This window comes from Zeus faber, assembly GCF_960531495.2.
Source record: "Zeus faber genome assembly, chromosome: 8".
In the NCBI taxonomy this organism is placed as follows: Eukaryota; Metazoa; Chordata; class Actinopteri; order Zeiformes; family Zeidae; genus Zeus; species Zeus faber.
Window position 1 is genome coordinate 13368178 of NC_137195.1, and position 23024 is coordinate 13391201.

A 23024-nucleotide genomic window follows, 5' to 3' on the forward strand; every position below is an offset into this window, starting at 1 on the left:
TTCAAGTCTCTTATGCTGGCCTACAGAGTAATTGCTGGGAATGCTCCCGCCTACTTAAATGCTCTTGTAAGAGCACATGTTGCCCCCCGGATGCTGCGCTCGTCAAATGAGCGTCGCCTGGCTCTGCCGGCCATACAGCCACGGCAATCCAGGCTATTCTCATTTGTAGTTCCACGTTGGTGGAACGAGCTGCCAAAAATGACCAGAGCGGGGACCTCCCTCTCTGTCTTTAAGAAGCACTTGAAGACCCAGCTCTTCAGTGAGTACCTCCTGTCCTAATCTACAATTACTTAGCACCACCTTGCAGTATTTATTGTTACACGAATGTTGTTGTTACACTAATCTCTGTCGCAATGTAGTTTGAATGTTATTCTCCCTTGTAAGTCGCTTTGGATAAAAGCGTCTGCTAAATGACTAAATGTAATGTAAATGTAATGGGTGGAAAGAGGACCAGGGAGCAGCACCTGCTGTAACCCTGGTGAATTGTGCCACCTAGTGGTGTGCTTGGGGTCTATTGTACCATTAATTAAGAATAAAAGCCATCAGTTATTTGAGGGCTGGGGGCGGTGGAAATATTTATTTCTCCAGAACTTCCCATGACGGTTCAGTGATGTTCAGAAGAGGTGACTGAGGAAACCATGCTGGGTGGTTGACTCTCACCTGGCAATCACGTAACCACTCTTGAATTTCTTAAGTGGTGTGTATAGGGGCATTATCATCGTGGAGCATGGGAACATCATGAAGGAACAGTGTTTGCACCAGGGTTCACTGGTCTTGTAGGAGTGTCTTATGGTCTTTTTGCTGTTGACAAACATGCAGACAAATGATTTGACCCAATACTCCTTCATACTATTATTGATCCCTCACCCTCTTAACAGTTGTCAACCAGCCTTGGGGATTTAAGGGATCCTGTGGCTTCCTCCATATGAAACCCATATGGATATAGAAAGATGACTCATCAGGCCATATTTATTTTACCATTGCTGAGGTTTCAGGTTGTTCTGCTCATTACGCCATGCCAGGCCTTAGATACAAGCGGTTTTCTGAATGGCAGCCATACAATATCCGAAAGTCCAGCTTTATGAAGCTCACAACAGGTTTTTGTTTTTTTTCATTGTTACAGTTCTTGCTGAATTCTGTGGTCAATTTCAAGGCAGTGCTTTAGTGGCATTTATAGACGAGCCTGTGAAGTGTCCATCTTTCCCTGTCGGTTCAACTTGTGACCACTGAGTTGCTTTGCAGATGCAGTGGTCCATGCTTGGCATATGCTGTCAGGGTTTTTGAGACTTGACACATTAATAACTCTGCACTTGTTTGAACTGATGCACATGCAATTTAACTGCGCACTATTTGGCCTCTTTGAAACCACATATAAAAGTGCAGGCCTCTTTTATAGCTTTTAACACATAGTCTGATTTACGTTACATCAGAGTTTGAGTCCTTTTTCATGTGGTGTTATTTTTTCCACCCAGTATGTGTGCGTGTGTGTGTGTGTGTCCTGTATATGTGAACAATAAATATATAAATGAACCATTTGTATTTATTACTTTTCAAGTCTGTTAATTACATCGTAATTAAAAACATTCTCTTGAGATTCCAACACATATGAACACACGATGTTCTTTCATATGCTATATTGATTTTACTTTAATTTAAAGTCCCTCTAAATATAAAATCAGGACTGTATATTTATGTCACACAACAACCATTATGTCTTAAATTTCAGTTTGAAAAAGCCATCCCTTTCCATATCCGCATATATCTTATAAACATGTGCTTTCTCATCAAAACGGAAAAACAAAATCAGAAATCATTAACCTGTTTTCTTCCTTTTTTGCAGTACTAAGCTGCATCAAAATTGCAGACTTCTACGCAAGTTTTCTTTAAAAGGTCATTGAATTGAATTGTGTTGACCCCCACAGTTGAGCACCGTCAGCCAGCATCTTACATAGTACCAGAGGCTCTTGTACATGTCCTCCTGGTTTAAAATGGTATAGCAATGCAAATGATACCAATAAAAGTACTGCAATGCTGTTGTTAAAAGCAACAGCTAATGGCCATAAATAATGAGAATAGGGACAGACAACAACCAGAGCCAGGTCATCTTGAGGCTGGGGGCGCTGCCCTTCTGCGTGTCCTGGCAGCCTCTGGCGTTGTTATCAGGCTTCAAGTAGTCAGGGTTCCCCTCGAAATGGACCGGCAGACACTGGTTGACCAGGGACTCACAGGCCAGGATCAGGTGTTTGAGTTCTTTGCGAACGCTCCGGATTCCGCAGGTCCCCGGCTGGCTCCTCACCGTGATGAAGGAGAAGGGCCTCCGGCTGATGCACAGGTTGTCCTTGTGCTTCTTCCCTCCCTGGCTCGAGCACACAGCCTTCACCTCCTCCAGGTCGCCGGGGTCCAGGAAGGACTGCGTGGGTCTGTCACAGCCTGTGTTTTCCCGGATGTACCTCTCCCAGAGGTTCTGGTCGGTGGTGGCGGGGGTTCCAGGGCGGAGGTGGCGTTTCAGGAAGGTGTTGAAGGCGTTGTTCCATTTGGAGGGCTGGCACGGAGCGTCGTTCTTGGCCAACGCACAGCGGCACAACCAGAGGCAGGCGGCAAGGTAGAGGAGGGCCCGGAGACTGGCCATTGCTCCGGGATATCTGGTGTGGAAAACCAACACAATCTCACCGGCGTGATCAATGTAATCAATCAATCGACAATCAATTCAACCACTTCACTGCCTTTCTTTTGTTTGTTACTGTTTTTTATGTTATCGTGTCATAATGTTATGTTGTCATATAGCTCAGCTTTCATGGTCTTGGGGCGTGTTGTGTTATCACAGTCCTGTTGAGTTTTTAATTGGGTTTGAGTCCCAGTATGGAGGTGGGTTCGAGTCCTAACATGTGAATAGCACTTCAATGTTGTGGTTTTTTTTTTTGTTTTTACCTACTTTTAGCTTTTAACTTTTTTCTGTGTTTATATTTATGTTCTATTTATGTCCTTTTTTCCCCCCCTTAATGTATTTATTTTATTCTTCTTTTTTTATTTTACATGATGTGTTTATGCCTTATGTAAAGCACTTTGAATTCCCTTTAGGCACAATCCCATTCCATTAAAGTTCCACCTTTGTAAAGGCCCAAACGCTCACGGACCACGCCACATACTACCACAACGACCTCATTCGAACCGGGGACCGAGGCTGCAAAAGTCGCCCGCGACGGCAGATCTCCCCTACCTTCGGCTCAGACTTGGGGGCGATGTTTCCTTCAGCCTCGGCCGACGCACAGGACTGCAGCTGCGTGCTCAATATCTAACCACCTTGAACAAAGTCCCACTTCCACAAGTTCACTTCCTCCGCGTCTCACAGGGGCGTGGCCCTGTGCGCTGTACTGTCCGTGTACAGTAGGAGTACCTCCACGCGGCCACCAGGCTGTGCTGCTGCGCATGCGTGGAAGTGCGAGACTCCACACAAGGTTACATGGATGCAGTGGGGTCCAGTGGCGACTAAATATGGAGCCATTGCATACAATCTGCATCAACAATCAAATGTCAAGTGCTACTCACTTGGGGTATTTATAAGCTATTATATACAACGTCTAGGCTTTTTTTTTTTTAATACTAAAACACCATACCTATCATGATAAGGCCTATGCTGGACAGAAAAAGAGACAGAAGCAGTGGAGTAGATTGGGTTAGGAAATCTAGTCACACATTATCATAATAGAGACACGGATGGGGATTATTTGATGATTTTATGATATAAAATTGGTGATACAAATATTTTTGACGCTTGCGCATGCATACACAATAAAAAGTACAATCGCGGAGTACACATCAGGTTAATATAATCTTCATAACAGTCAAATATAAGGTTTGTGTATATAGGCTGAAAAGGAGTTAAGTACCTCGTCTCCAAATGGGAAAATATTATTCTGTTATTTGTTATTGCTTGAAAACTGAAAACTGAAATGATCCAGAAAGAGAAGCATTTCACTTTCAGGGCTAAATTTAACGACAGAAAGTTCCCTTTCACTCTCTACAGTCTCATGCTCTCACTAAATTTTCTTTTGTTCTCGGTAATTTTGCCATCTTCAACTAGTTATAACTAGTTACATTAGTTATAACTCTGTTTTTGCTGTACTTTTCCTACAATATTGACATGTGTGTTTATGTGTGTACCTTTAGTACTGAAGACCTTCGCCCTACTGCTAAAGCATCAGTTGCTGAGGAATGATCGTAATCATTCAAGGTCTAAATTGATCGCCAAAAACTGGAATATAACCGAAATTTAGTATAATTATTAACTTCTATTAAATGCATTTTTCTCCTTTTGTATTATTTCTAACTGATTGCCTGTAAAGCACTTAGTTGTATACTGTGTGTGTAGGGTCATTATTATTATCGTATTACCATGAAGGGTACGCCACAATCTTCATAAACCAGCTCAAAATGGATTAGTTGGCTAACAAGCTGCTCAGTAACTGTTTAGTTCTATTTAGTATTTTGTGAGGAACAGGATTGTCTGCTTGAACGTTTTTGCTGGGATAAGTCCCCATCACTAAAATGCAAACACTCCAGATTCCACGTGTTTCCAGGCTCAGGCCATGGAGAAGCAGAGTGCCAGGGCCAGCAGGCTGAGCAGCAGGCAGAGCTGTCCGGTAGCTCTCAAAGCAAGGCTGTGGTCGCTCATCAATAGGCCACAGTCCATGTCCCCACTCCTCGGCACCCAGTGGGTAGGGTACTCCTCCAGGTGGGTTGGACGGCAAACCTCATCCACCTGGTTAGAGGTAGGATAGATACTTACATAGGAAGGAAAAAAAAGGTGTGTTCACATCAGCTTTGTTACTGGTGAAAAAAAAAAAAAGTGTTGAAAGTCAAAAGCTTGTCAGAAATAAAGACGAGACTTTAATAGTGATGATAATGCATTTTTTTTTTTTTAAATGAAAGAACATTTCTTATGATAATAATTCATACTTTAAGATCCATATATGTTTTGTTTCATACTATCCAGGGAAGATAATTAAACTTGCATAACATCCTGTTTAACTGCTTCAAGCTTTTCTTGAATTAAAGCTAAAACCAAGCAGTGTCCACTGTTAGCATATGAAAACGCTGACTTTTGATTGATTTATATATTTTTTTGTATAGTGAATAGAATGTTGTACCATACCATGTCACAGGCAACGGTGATTTCCATGGTGACCCGGGTAACATTTCTGACAGCACACGTGCCCACGTCACTGTGAACGGAGATGAATGTGAACTTGTTTTTGCTAATGCAGTGGTTTCCGCTTCGTTGCTGTTGGGGAAAAGATACATTGAACTACATCAAGATTCAAACTTTTTTTTTTTTGTTTTGTCAAATACATTTTTGGAACAATAATAACAACAACAACAGCAACAACAACAACAACAACAGGACAATATACAAATGCCATCAGAGCGATTTGATTTCAAGAGGAAAAAACAGGATATCTCTTAATCTATCTATCTACCTACCTACCTATCTATCTATCTATCTATCCATCTATCTATCTATCTATCTATCTATCTATCTATCTATCTATCTATCTATCTATCTATCTATCTATCTATCTATCTATCTATCTTTCTATCTATCTATCTATCTATCTATCTATCTATCTATCTATCTATCTATCTATCTAACTATCTTTATTCAATCACTTTATTTTAATTGCATGTTTAGGCAGTGTGTGGGAGTCTCTTCTTTTTTGAATATTTTGAGAACTTGCAGTTCTTCTTATTCTTATTTCATTCAACCACCCATAATGTAAACAGGGCGTAAGAGCACAGTGGCGTGTTATTGTTGGCATAATTCTCTCCAGATGGGTGGACTTAACAGACCATAAATAATTTAACAATAAAGGAGAATGAAGAAATAAAAATGTAAAAAAAAACAACAACAGCCACCTTCCCTCCTTCGGGTCGGCAGATGTCCTCCACCCCCTTCCTGTCAGAAGGGCGGAGGAAGGACTGCAGGGACATCTCACAGTCTGTGCTGTCTCGTAGCTGGTCTTCCCAGGCCTGGTGCTCCAGACCGTCCGGGGTCCCGGAGGACAGGTGCCGCTTCAGGAACAATCTGTAGCCGTCGGCGGAATTACTGGGCAGGCAGGGCTCCCAGTTGCCAGCGGCCAGGCGGACACACACGCACAGGAGTGCGCACACGAGCTTCATACTGTAAATAAAATCAGATTCCACGGAGTGAAACCAAAGGGGCCGCGCGCACACGAGACCCATACTGTAAACGAAATATTCTTTTATGGTTTGAAAACAAAAGGGCGCGAGAAGCATTAGAAGGCAGACTGCAATCGCAGCAGCGCGCTAAAGGTGTGTGAGCAGGTAGGGCCCCGCCGGAATACAGACTTTAAAAAAATGTCCGTTGGTCAAGAAACGCCGTCGCAGACCGAGCTAAGGGACCAGGACTCTTGACACCACAGCTGGCCGAAGAGACACGCGGTTACCTGGCTTTTTCATCAGCTGTCGATGGAAGCACAGAGAACGCCGATACAGCGCATCCGTCCGTTTTTACAAGAGCCGTGAAGGCAGACTTCACCGTCAGTGAGGAGATCACGAGTGCAGCTGCCATCCGTGGGACGACAGCGGGGAGGGACAATTTCGACGCGGTGGAGAGGTCCGTAAGTACAACTAAATGACCCTGGGGAAAGTTGGTGGGGCTAACTACCGATGGCCCACCTGCAGTGTGTGCATCACCTCATCAACCTCACCCAGAACTTGGCCAGTATAGTTGTGAACGGAGACAACGCTTATTGTCATTTTGAGTTAATTACATAAACTACTTTGTATGTGTGGCAATGTATTTAGTGTTTTTACAGGTGTATGTGTTCATGCAGCCAACTGTTTACTGTCGTCAAAACCATCTCTCATTAGTTGGACGTATTTGAGGCCCTCTGCAAGGCTGTCTGCAGCCTTTTTGTTTTTGTAAAACGCCACACCTGTCACACATGCTCTTAGCAGCTCACAATTATTTGTTCACAATTAAAGTTTTGAACAAAGTTGATGTAATAACTTGTGTTTGATGATATTTGTCTCTGTTATTCACCTGAAACGTTTGATCTTGGCTTGATGGAGTAATGTGGGTTTCTTAACCTGATAAATTAAAGGGATTTATGTTATAATGACACAGAGCAATGTGCTTACATATAATTTTACATTTATGTAAATGCATGTACAATATTTGTACACTTGAAAAAAATAATAATCAAATGCAGAGACAGGTCTTTAACAATATGTTAAGGAGTAGTTACATTCATACCGTCTTACAGTCACAACCGGCCCTTTGAGGGCAACCTTAATGGTGATGTGGCCCGGGGTGAGAATGAGTTTCACACCCCTGATCCATAACATTATACCTAAACGTAACCATCTATAACATTTTATCTAAACGTAACCATCTATAACCTTATACCTAAACGTAACCATCTGTAACAACGTTTTTTGAACTATTGGGGTTTTGGAACAATGGGCAGTGCCCTTCAGGAGCACGATGTTGGAACAGTATTTACAGACAACCTTTGCGACTTTGACTTGTATGTGTTTGTACTATGTGTGTCCCTTTACGACCAGAGGCTTTATATCTTAGAACGGCAACATCATGTCCCCCACTTTTGTTTTCACGCACACGAGACTCACACTGTAAACTCGTTTTTTTTCTTAATGGTTTAAAAACAAAAGGGCCTGCGCGCACAGGAGACTCACACTGTAAACTCGTTTTTTTTCTTAATGGTTTAAAAACAAAAGGGCCTGCGCGCACAGGAGACTCATACTGTAAACTCAATTTGTTTTTTGTGACGTTGAAAAGCAAAAGGGCGTGCGCGCACACGACTCACACTCTAAACGAAATTATTATTATTTTTTAATAGTTTGACAAACAAAAGGGCGTGCGCACCCCGCGAGACTCACACCGTACCCTAAATTTTTTTTTTAAATTTTTTTTTTTTTTAACGGTTTGTCTACAAATAACGGGCCTGCGCGCACCCGGGGCTCACACGGTAAACTCAACCGCTCGCCGTGAAACGCGGAGGGCGTGCGCGCCCCCGAGCTTTCGTTCCGTAAACAAATTCAACGTCCGAGCGACGGGCAGACGTCACCCTCCCCGTGCGCCGTGACGACAGAGGGTCCGGCTCCGTCGCGTGCAGGCCCTTTGACGCGCTTACCTTGTATCGCGGCCTAAAGACTGGAGCACACGCTTGTAGAAAAACAAAGAGCAGTTGTATTTATTTATTTATTTTTTTTATATAATGAAACACGACCCCGTGTCTTCATCCACACCCCCTTCCTCCGTCCGCCTTCCTCGATCGGCATGTACGTCTCAACAGGGAGGGTTGGCCAATCAGCTGGTTTATTGTGGCAAGCAGTGCTTATATTTACATCACACCTGGCATTCGACAGATGTAGCACCTTTTATTACAAGCATACTCCGTGGGGTGTGTTCAAGGGCATAATGTTGAAACAGTACAACAGGCGACATTTGACTTTGACGAATCCCTTTACACCAGAGGTTTTATATATCGGATCGGCAATATAATGTGCTCCCCTTTGTTTTCACGGTGCCAGGCCAGTATTCCGAAACCCCGATAGTCCGAAAAAATGTCCCGTTGGACGTGGACGACACCCTAACCCGAACCATCTCTAACCTTATTCCCTAAACCTAACCATCTCTAACATTGTACCTGAACTTAACCATCTATCACGTTATACCTAAACTTAACCATCTCTAACATTATACCTGAACTTAACCATCCATAACATTATACCTAAACTTAACCATCTCTAACATTATATCTGAACTAAACCATCTATCACATTATACTTAAACTTAACCCTCTCTAACATTATACCTGAACTTAACCATCCATAACATTATACATAAACTTGACCACCTCTAACATTATACATAAACTTAGTAATTCAACAATATATTAAGGAGTAGTTACATTCATACAGTCTTACAGTCACAACCGGCCCTTTGAGGGCAACCTTAATGGTGATGTGGCCCGGGGTGAAAATGAGTTTCACATCCCTGATCTGTAACAAAAAAAATAAAAAATAAAGAATAACATGAACTTAACCATCTATAACATTATACCTAAACGTAACCACCTGCAATATAATACCTAAACTTAACCATCTATAACCTTATACCTAAACGTAACCATCTGTAACAACGTTTTTTGAACTATTGGGGTTTTGGAACAATGGGCAGTCCCCTCCAGGAGCACGATGTTGGAACAGTATTTACAGACAACCTTTGCGACTTTGACTAATCCCTTTATGACCAGAGGCTTTATATCTTAGAACGGCAACATCATGTCCTCCCCTTTGTTTTCCCGGCCATTCACAATGCAGCAGAGATAGTCGGCTCCCTCAAACCTGTGAAACCTGTGAACAAGCCGATGAACTCATGACTTGACACTTTGCACTGGTACTCTGGAGAGCTGGAAGTGTTGCAGACACACGTTTCACAAAGCTATTTACAGGAGGGATAGTGCGCCCAAGGCAGCGCCTCGGATGAAGGACACAAGGCGCGGACACGGGAGAGCGACCCGGCTGCCTCCAAGTGCTTGAGTGCAAATTCAAGGAAGGTCCGAGCCCCCCACACAGCGGATGGCGTCATCAGAGTGCTGTGCCGGGGCTGGGGGAGGACCCAGCGTGAATCAATATGAACGGCTCACATTTGTACAAGTGCACGGGTGATTCAACAAGGCTGCGCGCTGAATTGTGGTGTTTCCCAGTTCTCATTCCCCTTTATCGCCACCGCTCTTAAAACATGGCCTTTGTGTTGCAATTAAGGTTTGAAGTGGAAATCCATAGTTGAGTTGTGGAAATCCATAGTCTGTGTTGGGTGGATTAGTCTACAAATCCCAGGATTCCATTCGGAGCTGCAGCCTTGTTATTTTCATTCTTACTTCAGATTTTTACCTCTAAGACGGTCGCGACGTACGCATTCTGCCGATCGATCGATTGAGTTTTTATTTTTACCGGACGCTTGAGGCGGCGGGGATATGTTTTCTTCCCAGGTGTGCTTGTTCTTTATTGTGAACATTCATCCACGTGGTCGGTTAACTGGTCGTCACTCCTGGTGGTTTTACCGAAAATCGCCACGGCCGGTCATTTCTTGCACGTACCCCGGTCAGTGCGTTCTTGGCGGCCCCCCGCCACCAAGAATGGAAACAACATATAGAAGTACATACATAACACGGATACACTGAAGGACTGTTTCTTAAAAAGGGCAGGCCAAATAAATATGGGATGAATATCAAATACAGGATCTTTTTTTTTTTTTTTTTTTTTTTTTTACGAAATATTCTCACGGATTACCACTTTAACCTTCAGCCCATTTGCTAAGAGAATCAGTGACAACCTCCAAAAAAGGCACAGAACTGAATGGATGTGAGTAAAGCGTGCTTGTATACAGTCCTGTACTTCTGTCTCACGATAAAAAGGTAGAAGGGTCATGCTGCTCTCCAAATGTTGTCGTTAAGGCTCCGTTTGGGGTGCGGGCGAAGCCTCTTCCTTCTTCCCCACTTCGGATGTTGAACCGAGGGCAACGTCTTGTTTCTGCTCCTTCTCCTTCTCCTTCTCCGGCGACTTGGTCCTGAAACATCAAGGGGCCACGGTCAGCCCGTCCGCTGCTTTTTGACGCCCCAAAATGCTGCAAACGTGACGCAGTTGTGCGTGTAGTTCGCCGTAGCATCCAGCAGAGGTCCTACTTCACCACAGAGTAGCACGCACGACCCCAGCGTGTGTAAAATTACATCCAATTAAAATGAGGTAAAATAATGTAAAAATAATAAAAACTACATATATGCATGACCGTATGTATATGTATGTCACAAATAATCTCTTGAACTTGAACACATATATATATATATATATATATTTATATATTATATACACATATATACATACATATGTATACACACACACACACACACAAACACATACACACATACACACACACACATCACTACTACTACTACTACTACTACTACTACTGATAATAATAATAATAATAATAATAATAATATAATAATAATTACAATTAAATAATAATAATAATTTAATGATACAATGAACCACCAAGATATATTGCAGTGGCTATATATCATAGCTATGGTAATGCCACAACCCTTGTGGCTGAATGGAACGTGTGTCAGTGATGTTCAATAACCAACTCACTGGTAACAAATTTCACTAAAGGTCTAATCATAAGTGAGCTGTGGTATGAATAACAGGTGGTCCGAGATATTGCCAATGCTTGAATGGACCAGAAAAGTAACACAAGGGGCAGAATTAATTTGCACTTTGTACTTTGTTTTGGCTCACTTAGAAAAAAACCTGCCAAGTTTGATTTATGTATAAATAACTATTGGTATGTGAAAACACCTTAAGATCTGTATCTACTTCAAAAACAAGTTGAAATTGAAAAGCATCGTGGTGGAATGCAATAAAAACATATAGACTACAGTGAGATAGAAAAATGTGATTTATCTGAATTATAGGTCTAAAACAAAAGGATTCCATCCAGGAAGAAATTGCGAAAATTGTGGAATTTAAGAATGGATTAGGGTCGCGTCGGAAAACATGTGACGCAGGAATTTGTTTTGAATTTCTGCCGTGGGAGGGAGGGTGAAGAACCTGAGGCACAGGCGGCACAGCGGGAATGACCCAAACGCTGCCTCTGGAATCATTTACCACGCCGGTGTCGTAGTGCAGGAGGCGGGGGACGGGTTAAGGGTGGAAGTCATTACTAGTGATGGGATGTGGTCTGAAGTGTAGTATTCGGAGGGTGAGAGGTTAGGGGTTCGGAGGTTAAAAGGTCATAATTTTTGAAAGGTGACCTTGGCAGCGGGGCAGGCCGGTTACTCGGAAGGACGTCCCAGCTAGAGGTAGAGCTGTCGTGAGATCAACAGAAAGAATCAAGTAGCTACGAAACAGTAAGAAATACTCGTGTAGATGGAAAAAAAAAAAAGAATCACAATAAAACAACCGACTTCTTTCTTTCTCTGACTGATTCACATTTTCAGACCCGGTGGGGTTTTTTTTTTTTCCCCCGGAGTCCGGTCCGGTCGACCGCAGCCCTTCTTCAGTGGGGGCTGGAGAAGCGACCGCGAGTCGAATCGACTTTGTGAATCAGTCGAACGGCCGCCGTTATTCATATCAGCGAAAACACTGGGGAAAATGACCCTCCCACAGCCACCGCCTGGCGGCACCCACGAGGGCGAGCACAGTGGACTCCCACCCCGACGTCGTCTGATCGGTAATTACAAAAAGATGTTATTGCAACAGAAGTCAGAGGGATCAGCTGGTGTTAATCCCTTCGCGGCTTTGACTTGCACCGCAAGTGTTTTCGCATTAAACAGCCCCCGAATAGTTAAAGCCCCCTAATGTCTTGCATGGTTTGCGAGTCATAATGCCAATCCATTTGAGATTTGCACTTTAGAGCACAAGGGGTTATCGTGTTACAGAAGTTAAGGAAAAAACCCATGCGGCGGTAAGTTTTGGTCGGTGGTGAGTATGGGGATCGGGGTAGTCCACCTGTTTACCGCGGCCCTTGCGCTGCGGAGGTGTGTGAAAAATCTGCCGAAAGATAAGACAGCGAGTCAGGAGAGGAAGTCAGGTCCGAGGCCGAGGAAGTAACAGTTTGTATAAAATCTCCGCTCGGATTCCCGCGGCGGGGTTCGGCGTCTGGGAGCGTTTGGGCAGAAACAGAGTAGCGGCAGATGGGATCACAAGGGCGATTGCCAGATATGAGGGACGTACCGTATCGTCTTCACCACGAAGCGAACGATGACGGCGACGCCCACGCAGCCACACATGACTCCCACCACGATGGCGGTGACTTCGCCTTGGGACGGGCGGCGGCCGCAGGACGCAGGAGGAGGAGGACAGGTGAGGACAAAAAATAAATAAAATGGACACAACGCGTGTTTTTCCATGGCGGAGGTATATTTCAGAATGTATGTGTTGCGGTGGAAACAGGCGCGGCACCGTAGTCCACCGCGGAGCGGGGGGTCACGGCCGACAGGATTAAGGCTACAGCACGTGAAAAACACAAGTTCGGCCCAAGTCTTACCAGAGGTCAGCTCCTTCCCCGATTCTGAAACAGAGGAAGGATCGATTCAGACGCTGGGAGAGAGAAAGAAGGGGATGTTCTCTCTCTCCCTCCGTCACAGAGTTCACAGGTCAAGCGATTTGTCGGTTTTGCCGCGAAAAATAAAAACGTTTCACGCGTCCCGTCGATCTAGCTTCCCCTTTTAAAAAAAAAAACAAACAATGAAACGCCGGGCCTCGCAGTTCGGTAGCTCATCACAATGAGCACTTTAAACAAATTCCCTCTCTTTTGTCGTCTGTCACACCTTCCCTCCTCCCCCTCCTCCCCCCTTCCTCCCCTCCCTGCCCCCCCTTCTTTTTTTTTTTTTTTTTTTGTTAAAATCACGTGGCAACAATAGGGTCAGTGTTGAGTTTTTTTGCAAATCCTCTTTCTAATCAGCTCGCGAGCAAACACTGCCGCCTCTCACTTACTCGCCCCTTCCTCCCTCTCTATCTCCCTTTCTGTCTCCGGGCTTTTTTTTTTTTTTTTGTCCCCTCTTCCGCGCAGCCGCCGCTCGCCCTCTTTATTCCCACAGACCTGCCCGCATTCCACGCCTCGCTCTTTACGTTCGGCGGCGTTAGTTGTGAAAACTCTCCCGCGCGGGACCACCAACTAGCCCGCTGTTCTACACATTCAGCGGTGACACAGGGGTCCAGTCCCGAGGTTTTTTGGGGTTTGTCTTGCCTAAAGTTGGACGTAACAGCCAGAATTTCCCCAATTTGTGGGGACACATTTTTTTCCTGACCTCCCGAGAAGGAGCAGAAGACGACCCTGTGGTTGAGTGGTTGGGCGGAGCGGTAGTTGTCCTGGAGGAGCATTCTGTCGGGATCTTCTGCTTTGCTGGAGTACAGCACAGTCTCCAGCCTCAGGAGCTGGAGAGAGGGATGGAGGGGGGGGGGGGGAGCATGGACAGGGATGGGATGAAAAACAATGAGCCTTGTAGTCTTGGTTTTGCCAAAACGAATCCATATTAGTTCCATAAATCCGCTGCTAACAAGCTGTCAAGCAACAATTCAATCCCTGCTTCAGAACAATTCATGTTTCACGCGTGCAAGTTACATACTGTACATGCGTGTGTAGTGGCAGGCTTGGACATAAACAGTGTCATTCTAGTTCTATATATGCATGGTTAGAACAAAAATGGCTTTTAAATGCGTCATGCGCCGGTGCAGTGGTGAACAATCTGGCATTCCGAAAAAATAAAAGCCCCGCTATGATTTCTCTCCGTCCCTCGCGCACTGATCCAGTTGATCTCATTAGTTGAACCCGCCGGGTTGTCCTCATGAGTGCATCCAGACTTTATGGACCCGACTCCCCCAAACCCGGAGGATTCTCCTCTGCACCCGCGCAAAGTGAAGCGGATTAGAATAAAATGGAATTCATCTTTATGTCAAATTTCACCACCCCGTGAGGTCACGTCGCATTTTCCAGTGCACGCGATGTTTTTTATGCGTTTTTCACAATCATGCCGTGAATTTAAATGACGGCTTCGCCCTCCGCGTCCCCTCGGCCCCACCTGGGCCTGAGAGATTTGAACGCTCTCCCGGAATACGGTCCAGAGGACGCTCTGGTGGCAGGGCGGGGTGGTCAGGGAGCCGTTGTAGCGGTAGTAGAGTCCGAGGTGCGTGGGGAGCAGCGACTGGACGTCAAACGCCGGGATGAACACTTTTTGGTCTGTCGGGGGGAGGAGATAAGCAGAGAAAACAAGCTTTGACGTTTCCAGGGATTCCCGTGGGGAAGCCCTTTCACCTCGGAGCAATGTGACGCTGCAGTAGATACCAAAACTCCACGAGGAGCAAAACACACACACACACACACACACACACACACACACACACACACACACACACACACACACACACACACACACACACACACACACACACAGTCTTATTTTCTGTTCTTGTCCTTCCCCACAGCAGTTAAAGAGTCCCCCCCCCCTTTCATCACAAACTTGAATTTCTATAAACTTATAAGGAAGAATATTCTTCATATGAGCAACATTAGAACGATCATATATCTTGCACGCTCCCACACCCGTCTATCTATCAATAATATACTGTCCACTACATAGCATGCTTCAAATTGGGGTGGAGTGATATTCCAAAGCAAACATTAAAATCTTACAGAGAACTAAATGTACATTTTCAAGATGTCTCCGGCGCTCTCACCTGCATGTCTGACACGTCCAAGATAGCTGAGGATGTTATCGAAGGCCTGGTTGGTCTCCTGACCCGTCTGGAAGACCAAGACATGACGTTTCAAACTTTGAAAAAAAAAAATCGGGCGGGAGGGGGGTCGACCCCGTCCGAGACAATCGGCATTTTGTGTTTTGGGAGAACGTGCGAGTCACCTCGATGAGGATTCCGAGCACGGCGAGACCATCCCTCTGGGTCATCGCCACGGATAAGTTGGGGTAGAGCTCGGAGTTGTAGTGGACGACATGCAGCTGGGGAGAGATGAAGAGCGGGATTAAAGCCGGTGGAGCGAGAGAGAGGGTGGGGGGGGGGGGGAGAGAGAGAGAGAGAGAGAGAGGGTGAAAGTGTCCAACTGAGTACAACTGGCTAAACTCCCAAAAATAATCATTGTTGATGAATAGAACGTTTTTTTTTTTGTTTTTTTTATAGGACAGAGTTAGGACGAGAAAGAGGGAGAGGGAGGGAGGGAGGGAGGGAGAGAGGGAGCGATAGGGCTGCGTGCTGAGTTTTCCTCCTGAGAATGGCTAAAAAGAAAAGGAGAGCAGCAAGATTGATTGGGACGAGAAAGAAATTAATTATCCAGTTATGCAACAAGACCACTCATGCATTTACCCTTGTTTTTAATGCTGTCAGCTCTCATTCATTTTCATTAATCTATTTAATTAGCCTGACCTCCTCGCCCCCCCCTGTGCATGTCTGCCGTGTTGGCCTCTACCTGGGCGGCGACAGATGGTCAGGAACTGACGCACTAAGTCTCTCTCTCTCTCTCTCTCTCTCTCTCTCTCTCTCTCTCGAGCATTTATACCTTTTGCCGTCTTACTCTCTCCGTCATTTCATCCAAAAAATTCCTCCCTCGGCTTCCGACAACCCCCAACCACAATGACACCTTAACGAGAACTCAAGCTGACTCAGCTAGTGCAATATGTGTTTTTAGAGAAAGAGAGAAAGAAAGAAAGAAAGAAAGAAAGAAAGAGAACAATTTAGGCCTGAGCGTTTCTCCATGTTACTAGTAATTACTCTAAATCATATTAGTATCAAGGTCGTTGACCCGCAGCATTCATATCCCAGTGAACCTTTCTGTCCTTGAAACAGGTTATTGTAGTCTAGACGGTGTCCTCGCCCTATTCCGTCTTTAAGGATTTGGAGCTCCGGCCAAATCTGTCATGATGCGGTGATTCTGGGAAATTTTCAGCCCCATTCCACGTAGAAGGCATGACAAAAACATCATAACAAAACAATAAAGTCTACTGTCAGCGGGCTGTTCCCTTGCAGTGTGTGCAAGCTCCTGTATATTTAAAGTAATTCAACATGATGTCATTCTGATCATTGCATTGTTTTTGACACGTGTATACGCATCATAGAGCTGCTTAATTTATTTTACTTGACATTATTCACAAATTTTTCAATATTGCATTATTGGATCACAGACGTCACACACAACCTAGTACTGAAAGAATGACATTTCCATCTGATCTAGATTGGAGGCATTTCATTTTTCGAGAACAAAAGCCATCTTTCAACTGCTGCTGTTATAGTGTCGTCTTCTGCAGAGAGAATTTGCCGAATATTAAATTGACAACGTGAAATTGTTTTGAAGCTTGGTATTGAATAACAAAAAAAAACCCTGTTGCCACCTCTGCGTCGGCGCTGCGTCCATCGATGGCGTGTTCGCTGCCCCCGTGGCTCGGGCCTCCGCTGCCCCAGTGCAGGTGCATCTGCACGGCGGTGTAGAGCCAGGGCAGCCCCCCCAGGCTCATCCAGTCTGGAAGCTCTATCACCACTGAGAGAGAGAGAGAGAGAGAGGGGAGGGTACCAAAATACCACAGCAGACAGGTTAAACTGGTGACATCTGACGACAAATACAGCAGCTGCAAGCTCACGAAACATGCCTCCGCACATCACTTTCATTTGTCGGCGGCAAAAAGTTAAACCACGGGGCTTTGCCGCCCGGCAAACTGGTGAGGGCCGTCCACAGCGTGAACAAATTACTGTAACAGCTGCGTTGCCCGGGATACCGGAGGAACTATTTATTTCGGGATATGAAGGAAAATGGTGTAATCGCCGGGGTTACCTGTGTGCCCGTTGTTATAGAGAGTGAAGGGCTTGTTGCCGTGCTGGCTGTAGCCCAGCGGAGTCAGCGGTGCCAGGGTCGGGTCGTATTTGGTCTGAGCGGTCACCACGTCGACGGGAGACTGGGAAGAGCCGCCGCAGTCGGGGAAGTACTCGGACCACTCGGACTGGCCCACCAAGCCTTGGGAAGGCGGGAGGGGACGCCACCGTTGTGCGGGGGAAAAACCGGAAAATCAGGACAGAGGCTATGACGTCGACCTGCTGGCCTGAGCCGCCCATTAACCAGCTTCCGGCGACGGGAAACAAATTCCACAAAACAGGCGTCCAGCACGGTGCTGTACACATACACAGCGACGCGGTTTGACTGAAAAGCACAGCGTCAGCTCCTCTGAAACGTTGAGCATTATCCACCCCGTCACCGTATACCATTTAGGGGTCAAACAGAGGTCATTGGACTCCGCAATGACATTGCTTCTTAAAAGAGTTTGTGCCCTTCTGTCGTGTGAATTATTACGGACGTATTCATCGATGGAGCAACAGAGAAAGCTCCATTATTTTTCAAGGTTCATGAAATGACGCTATATTAGAGATTCCCTCTGCATAAAAAAAATAATATTAATAAATGTTGGGTAATTCTTCAAAAATCTCGCTGTAAAATCAAAAGACAGGGTATTGGAGATCCAGGTACACAGTATTGAAAATTGTCACAATAAGACCGCACGCTGATATTATAGGCTCTCAGTGATGCTGGCAACACGCAGACAGTGTAATTAAACCTTTGTTATTCTTCACCAGTCACCCCTCTGGAGGCATTTTCCTGATCAGTTTGACCGACAAGAATTAGTGTGTTAATGCACGCCTTGTTTTGTCCATGCAACAGTTTTTATCCTGAAATACTTATATCTAAAATATATATATCTTATAGGCCAATAATATTAATAATATATATAATCCATGATGCTATACATTCTATTTATTATACACAGTATATATAATGCCATAGTTATTAGCATTATATATCATGCTATAATGCACACACACACACACACACACACACACGCGCGCACACACACACACAAACACAGTATATATAAACAAATATGTGTGTGTGTGTGTGTGTATATATATATATATATATATATATATATATATATATATATATATATATATAAACAAATATATTTGTGTGTGTGTGTGTGTATATATATATATATATATATAGCATTATTTATAATGCTTATAACGATGGCCACTCTGCAGGGGTATCGTTCCTTGCACACATGGGGACTAAGAGGAGGCTGTTTTCGATGTGAAATGTGGCCTTGTGAAGCCCTGTGAGACTGCTGTGATGAGGGCTACATAAATAAACTGGGCTTGATTCGACACGGAAGAAGAAATTGGGCCATAAATTACAGAAGATTTCTTAGAGTCTAAATTAATAGTACTGACTCATACTGTAGTGTAGTTTTTACTCTTGCTTGTATTTATAAAATATCTTTTTACAACGCAAAAATTCCAGTATTTCAGTTGTACTGATACTATATATTGGATAGAAATAGTATTGCTACAACATAGTCCAACATACAGTATTTCCAAATTCCAAATCAATTTCTATGTTGTTGTTTTTTTTCGTGATAATTGTTCAGATTCTGCCTTATTAAAGCGTACCAATTATCAGCTCGAACTGCATGAGAAACAAATGGAGTTGCATCCCTTCACTGGCAGGTCACAGCAAAAAGTGTGACCAAAGATCGGAACCATTTTAATCACAATTTGGAACACAGACTGGATATTTATATCACCTGTGACAAAGCAGAAATGTTCCATTAAAACAATACCATATTAGGAATTAAGAAAAATATCACTTCATGTTTGGATGATTGCTATTTTTGAGGTGGGAAGAAATGGAGATATGAGATAAAGGCAGATAAAATACAATGAAGAATTCTGGCCTATTATGTATTTTCCAAAATACAAAACAAATCTTAATGGAAAAAAAACAACAGACTCTAGCCACTTAAAAAAATAAATATCTCGTATGTGCAACACGGATATATATGACCTAAAAAGGGTAAACAGCCAGAAAGAGAGATGTAGCACCATCAGGCAGGAGGGGGCTGGCTGGGCTGCTGGTCTGTGCTATTGAATAATAAAAGAAGTTAGAATAAAGGGTCTGAAAGAGAGTTGCAAGCACAAGAAAAAAAAAATCTGAATTTGAATTGCAAGGAATGGAAGGCCGGGCTAAAGAAGCGAGCTAAGGGAAAAGAAAAAAAAAAAAAACTTCCTTGACAAGACATTCTTATGTATACAAAGACAAGAGAACGCACATTTGTGTGATTTCATTTAATGGTCGAATGACAGGCGACAATCCAAACGTCTCGTCCAGGATGGGACATATTTGCATTAGTGTATTTACCGGTCCCCCGCCATTTGCTCTACTTCCACGTTGCTCTTCTGATGGGCTCTCTCCCCCTACTCCCGCTCCCCTCGCCAGAAACGACCCCCACACCGGCCAAACTTCAAAAGTATGGTCCCGCGCCCCTGCCACCGGTTGTCATGGAGGTCCCCATGGTAACCAGAGGCCGAATATTCTGGCCCTCTCTGCTGTTTCACCTCTCATAGCATGCTGTCTCTGCCCTGAATATAGTCAGGAACAAAGCCATGCACGAATACACACGAATACACACACACACACACACACACACACACACACACACACACACACACACACACTCATATCCACTCAAGCAGATACAAAAAGCCGTGCTGCCAATGACAACGTTGGAATGCTGGGAACACTCAAACGGCAGATCGCGCCGCATATTTCACAATAAATTGCGACTCGCATGAAGAGCCGCTCTCGGCAATCAACCGTTATGTGTGGGACTCGGAGCGGCGGATGTAATACACGCATCCCTCGTGCCGCAGCTGGGAAATAAACAGACGCCACATGCAATTTGGTGGCACACGACGCGCCTCGCCCAGCGCAGGCCCAGCCTCACTCGTTTGTATCAGATCACACACGCACACACACACGCACGCACGCAGGCACACACACACACACACACACACACACACACACACGTGCCTTTGCATTGGGGCCCAATTTGTCCCAACAACGCCCTGCCAAAAATAGAACAAAATAGCAACAACAAACGTGGACGAATTCTGAAAACCTGTCACTGAGCGTTAGTCGTGGGTCCTGCTACCAGCCTGTCCTGTCTATTATGGGATGATGGATTTTCTGGCCAATATTTATAAAGAAAATGCGGAACGACAAACAAAAGCGGACTAAGTGTTAACACCAGTGTGTTCTTGACACAGATGGGACAGTTTGTGTGCATTTCCTATATGTACAGGGATGCCACTGTACCCAACACACACACAGAACGTTGTAGCTGTTGTTGTTGTGTGTGTGTGTGTGTGTGTGTGTGTGTGTGTGTGTGTGTGTGTGTGTGTGTGTGCCCATTCATCACCATTGTGCACAGAATAGGCAGCTAGTGTGTTTCCACAACACAATTAACACACAGGTTATTGTCTGCTGCAACAATGCTGCTGAATCAAGAGTGCACTATACTTTGCACATCCACCCACCCCATCTCCGTCCATCTATCCATCTATAGTCCATCTTTACGCACCTGCCTCTCTATCCCACTCCTCCAGCTAACTCCCCCACCACCACTACCACCACCACCGTCTCTGTGTGCCTGCTTTTCTCTCTCATGCCAACTTGGTCAACTGTAACTAATACAGACAGAGAGGGAGATCAAAACAGAGAAAAAAAAAAAAAAAAAAGTGGATGGAACATATTTTGGGAATATAAACCTCCGACCGGAGTTTTTCTTTTTTCCCTCTTTTTTTTACCATATTAAGAATTATTTAAATTCATCTGTATTTTTTTCATATAAAGTGGTGTTCCCACAATGTTGTATTTCAAGGCAGATTTGTTGAGTTTCATTAAAAACAAAAAAAAAAGGATTGCACTTACCAGTGTAGGTCCAGTAAGTTTCCTCTGAAAAAGAATTAATAAAATACAATAGAACTTTATTTTCCACAGAAGTGGAAATCAGCCTTCAGCCTCACAGGATTAAATGCTCACAACGTAAAACATACATACAATAATACAACATCGTAAACAATTAAATGCAAAGAAAAAATGCTAATCGTCCTTCACTGATGACCGTTTTCTTGTTCATTCACAGTGATAACAAGTGTGATTTTTCACCTTGACGCTGATCACAGAGTCAGGAGCCATTGTTACGTCTCTGAGATGAGACATCGGGATGTAAATTACAATTTATGAATTCCTCTTCATTGTTGACATTTTTTTAAACAGCCGGTGTTTCTCAGTCCATCCCAATATTCGACCAATAGGCACTTGGCTCGGGGCTCAAGGGCTCCTTTTTTTTTTCATCCCATTACAACATAAACACTCTACAACAACAATGTGCAACAAATAATAAATGTTTTGGTCCAATCGTTATCATGAGGGCTGATGGGAGATCTTACCGGCCGCTTGCACAGCTATCCATTGGCAACACGGGAGCATTAGAGGGAGTAAAAGAGCAACAAAGTCCATGTTAAGCCCTCCTTGTCCATGCACACAAATGAATGAAAGTGACGGAGGGATGAGGAGCAAGTCACAGTTTGTTCGTTAGGGAGAGAGACGGAGAGGGGGAGCGGCAGAATGGGAGAGAAAAGGAGAGAGCGAGAGAGGGAGAGAGGGAGAGAGAGAGAGGGAGAGAGGGAGAGAGAGAGAGAGAGAGAGAGAGAGAGAGAGAGAGAGAGAGAGGGGGCCTCCGCTGATCCCACCTGCTCCACTGAGTCCGGCTCTACAGCCAAAGTGTGGATGGTACAAGCTGCCTCCACTCTGGTACACAGGGCACCAGTGCACCTCTCGGCGAGGGGGCAGATGGAGAAGGGGAGATAGAGAGAGAGCAAGAGAAAACTGGAAAACAGAGCGAGAGAGAGAGAGAGAGAGAGAGAGAGAGAGAGAGAGAGAGAGAGAGAGAGAGATGCAAAGGGGACAAGCGAGTGGGTCTGATGCCATTGTCGATTGTTGAAAGGGAAGGGTGATACAGCACGGGGTGAAATGCGGGGAGGAGGGAAGTGCATGGGGAAATAATGAAGTAGGGAACGGCCTCGAAGTTGAAGGGACATTAGAATTGTTCATGAGTCGGAGAGTCCAGAGCTCAGGAGGGAATAAACGGAGCGGCTGTTGGACTGATTGAATAGCTTGACTCTGTTTTCTGAGGATAAATATTCGTAATTTATTCCATCGTTACATGTTATTGTATCATTGGTGGAGAACACCCCCTTCCAACAGTACATAGCATTCCCTCTTTAACACTCTTACATACACCATATATTCTACGCACTATTGCACGCACACACACACACACACACACACACAGGTTTTCAGATTTTCTTTCATGTATATCCCTTCTTACTTTGATGGCACGCCCTTGCAGTATGCCCTTTATCAACTCACTGCACCAAACCTGCGTGATTACACAAGACAAATAAAGAATCCTGAATCAATTACAATTTTTATTATAGCTTCTTCTCACTATCATGAGTCTATATTTTATTTCTTTGGGGTGGATGCCAACCACAGTTAGAGAGGCGAAATAATCAAT

At 44.4% G+C, this 23024-nt stretch overlaps 3 protein-coding genes across 3 annotated transcripts; all 3 read right to left on the reverse strand.

Moving 5' to 3' along the window:
* Window positions 1–1522: 1522 nt before the first annotated feature.
* Window positions 1523–3376, reverse strand: LOC307234321 (angiogenin-2-like). Its single transcript, XM_080005993.1, has 2 exons — window positions 3218–3376; window positions 1523–2642 (listed from the first exon to the last, which is right to left on the reverse strand). Exon 2 carries the CDS (start codon window positions 2627–2629, stop codon window positions 2051–2053), a length of 579 nt encoding a protein of 192 aa, XP_079862119.1. The 5' UTR covers window positions 2630–2642; window positions 3218–3376; the 3' UTR covers window positions 1523–2050.
* A 339-nt stretch (window positions 3377–3715) lies between these two features.
* Window positions 3716–8236, reverse strand: LOC307234322 (uncharacterized protein). The gene is made up of 4 exons (XM_080005994.1): window positions 8178–8236; window positions 5914–6178; window positions 5153–5281; window positions 3716–4759 (listed from the first exon to the last, which is right to left on the reverse strand). The coding sequence occupies exons 2-4, from the start codon at window positions 6175–6177 to the stop codon at window positions 4580–4582; spliced, it is 573 nt and encodes a 190-aa protein (XP_079862120.1). The 5' UTR covers window position 6178; window positions 8178–8236; the 3' UTR covers window positions 3716–4579.
* Window positions 8237–10500: 2264 nt separating this feature from the next.
* Window positions 10501–17814, reverse strand: ca14 (carbonic anhydrase XIV; the record flags this gene model as incomplete). The annotated part of the gene is made up of 12 exons (XM_080004743.1): window positions 10501–10618; window positions 11865–11918; window positions 12562–12603; window positions 12787–12871; window positions 13100–13123; window positions 13863–13989; window positions 14634–14791; window positions 15289–15355; window positions 15471–15566; window positions 16950–17095; window positions 17387–17566; window positions 17805–17814. The coding sequence occupies 12 exons, from the start codon at window positions 17812–17814 to the stop codon at window positions 10501–10503; spliced, it is 1107 nt and encodes a 368-aa protein (XP_079860869.1).
* Window positions 17815–23024: the final 5210 nt, after the last annotated feature.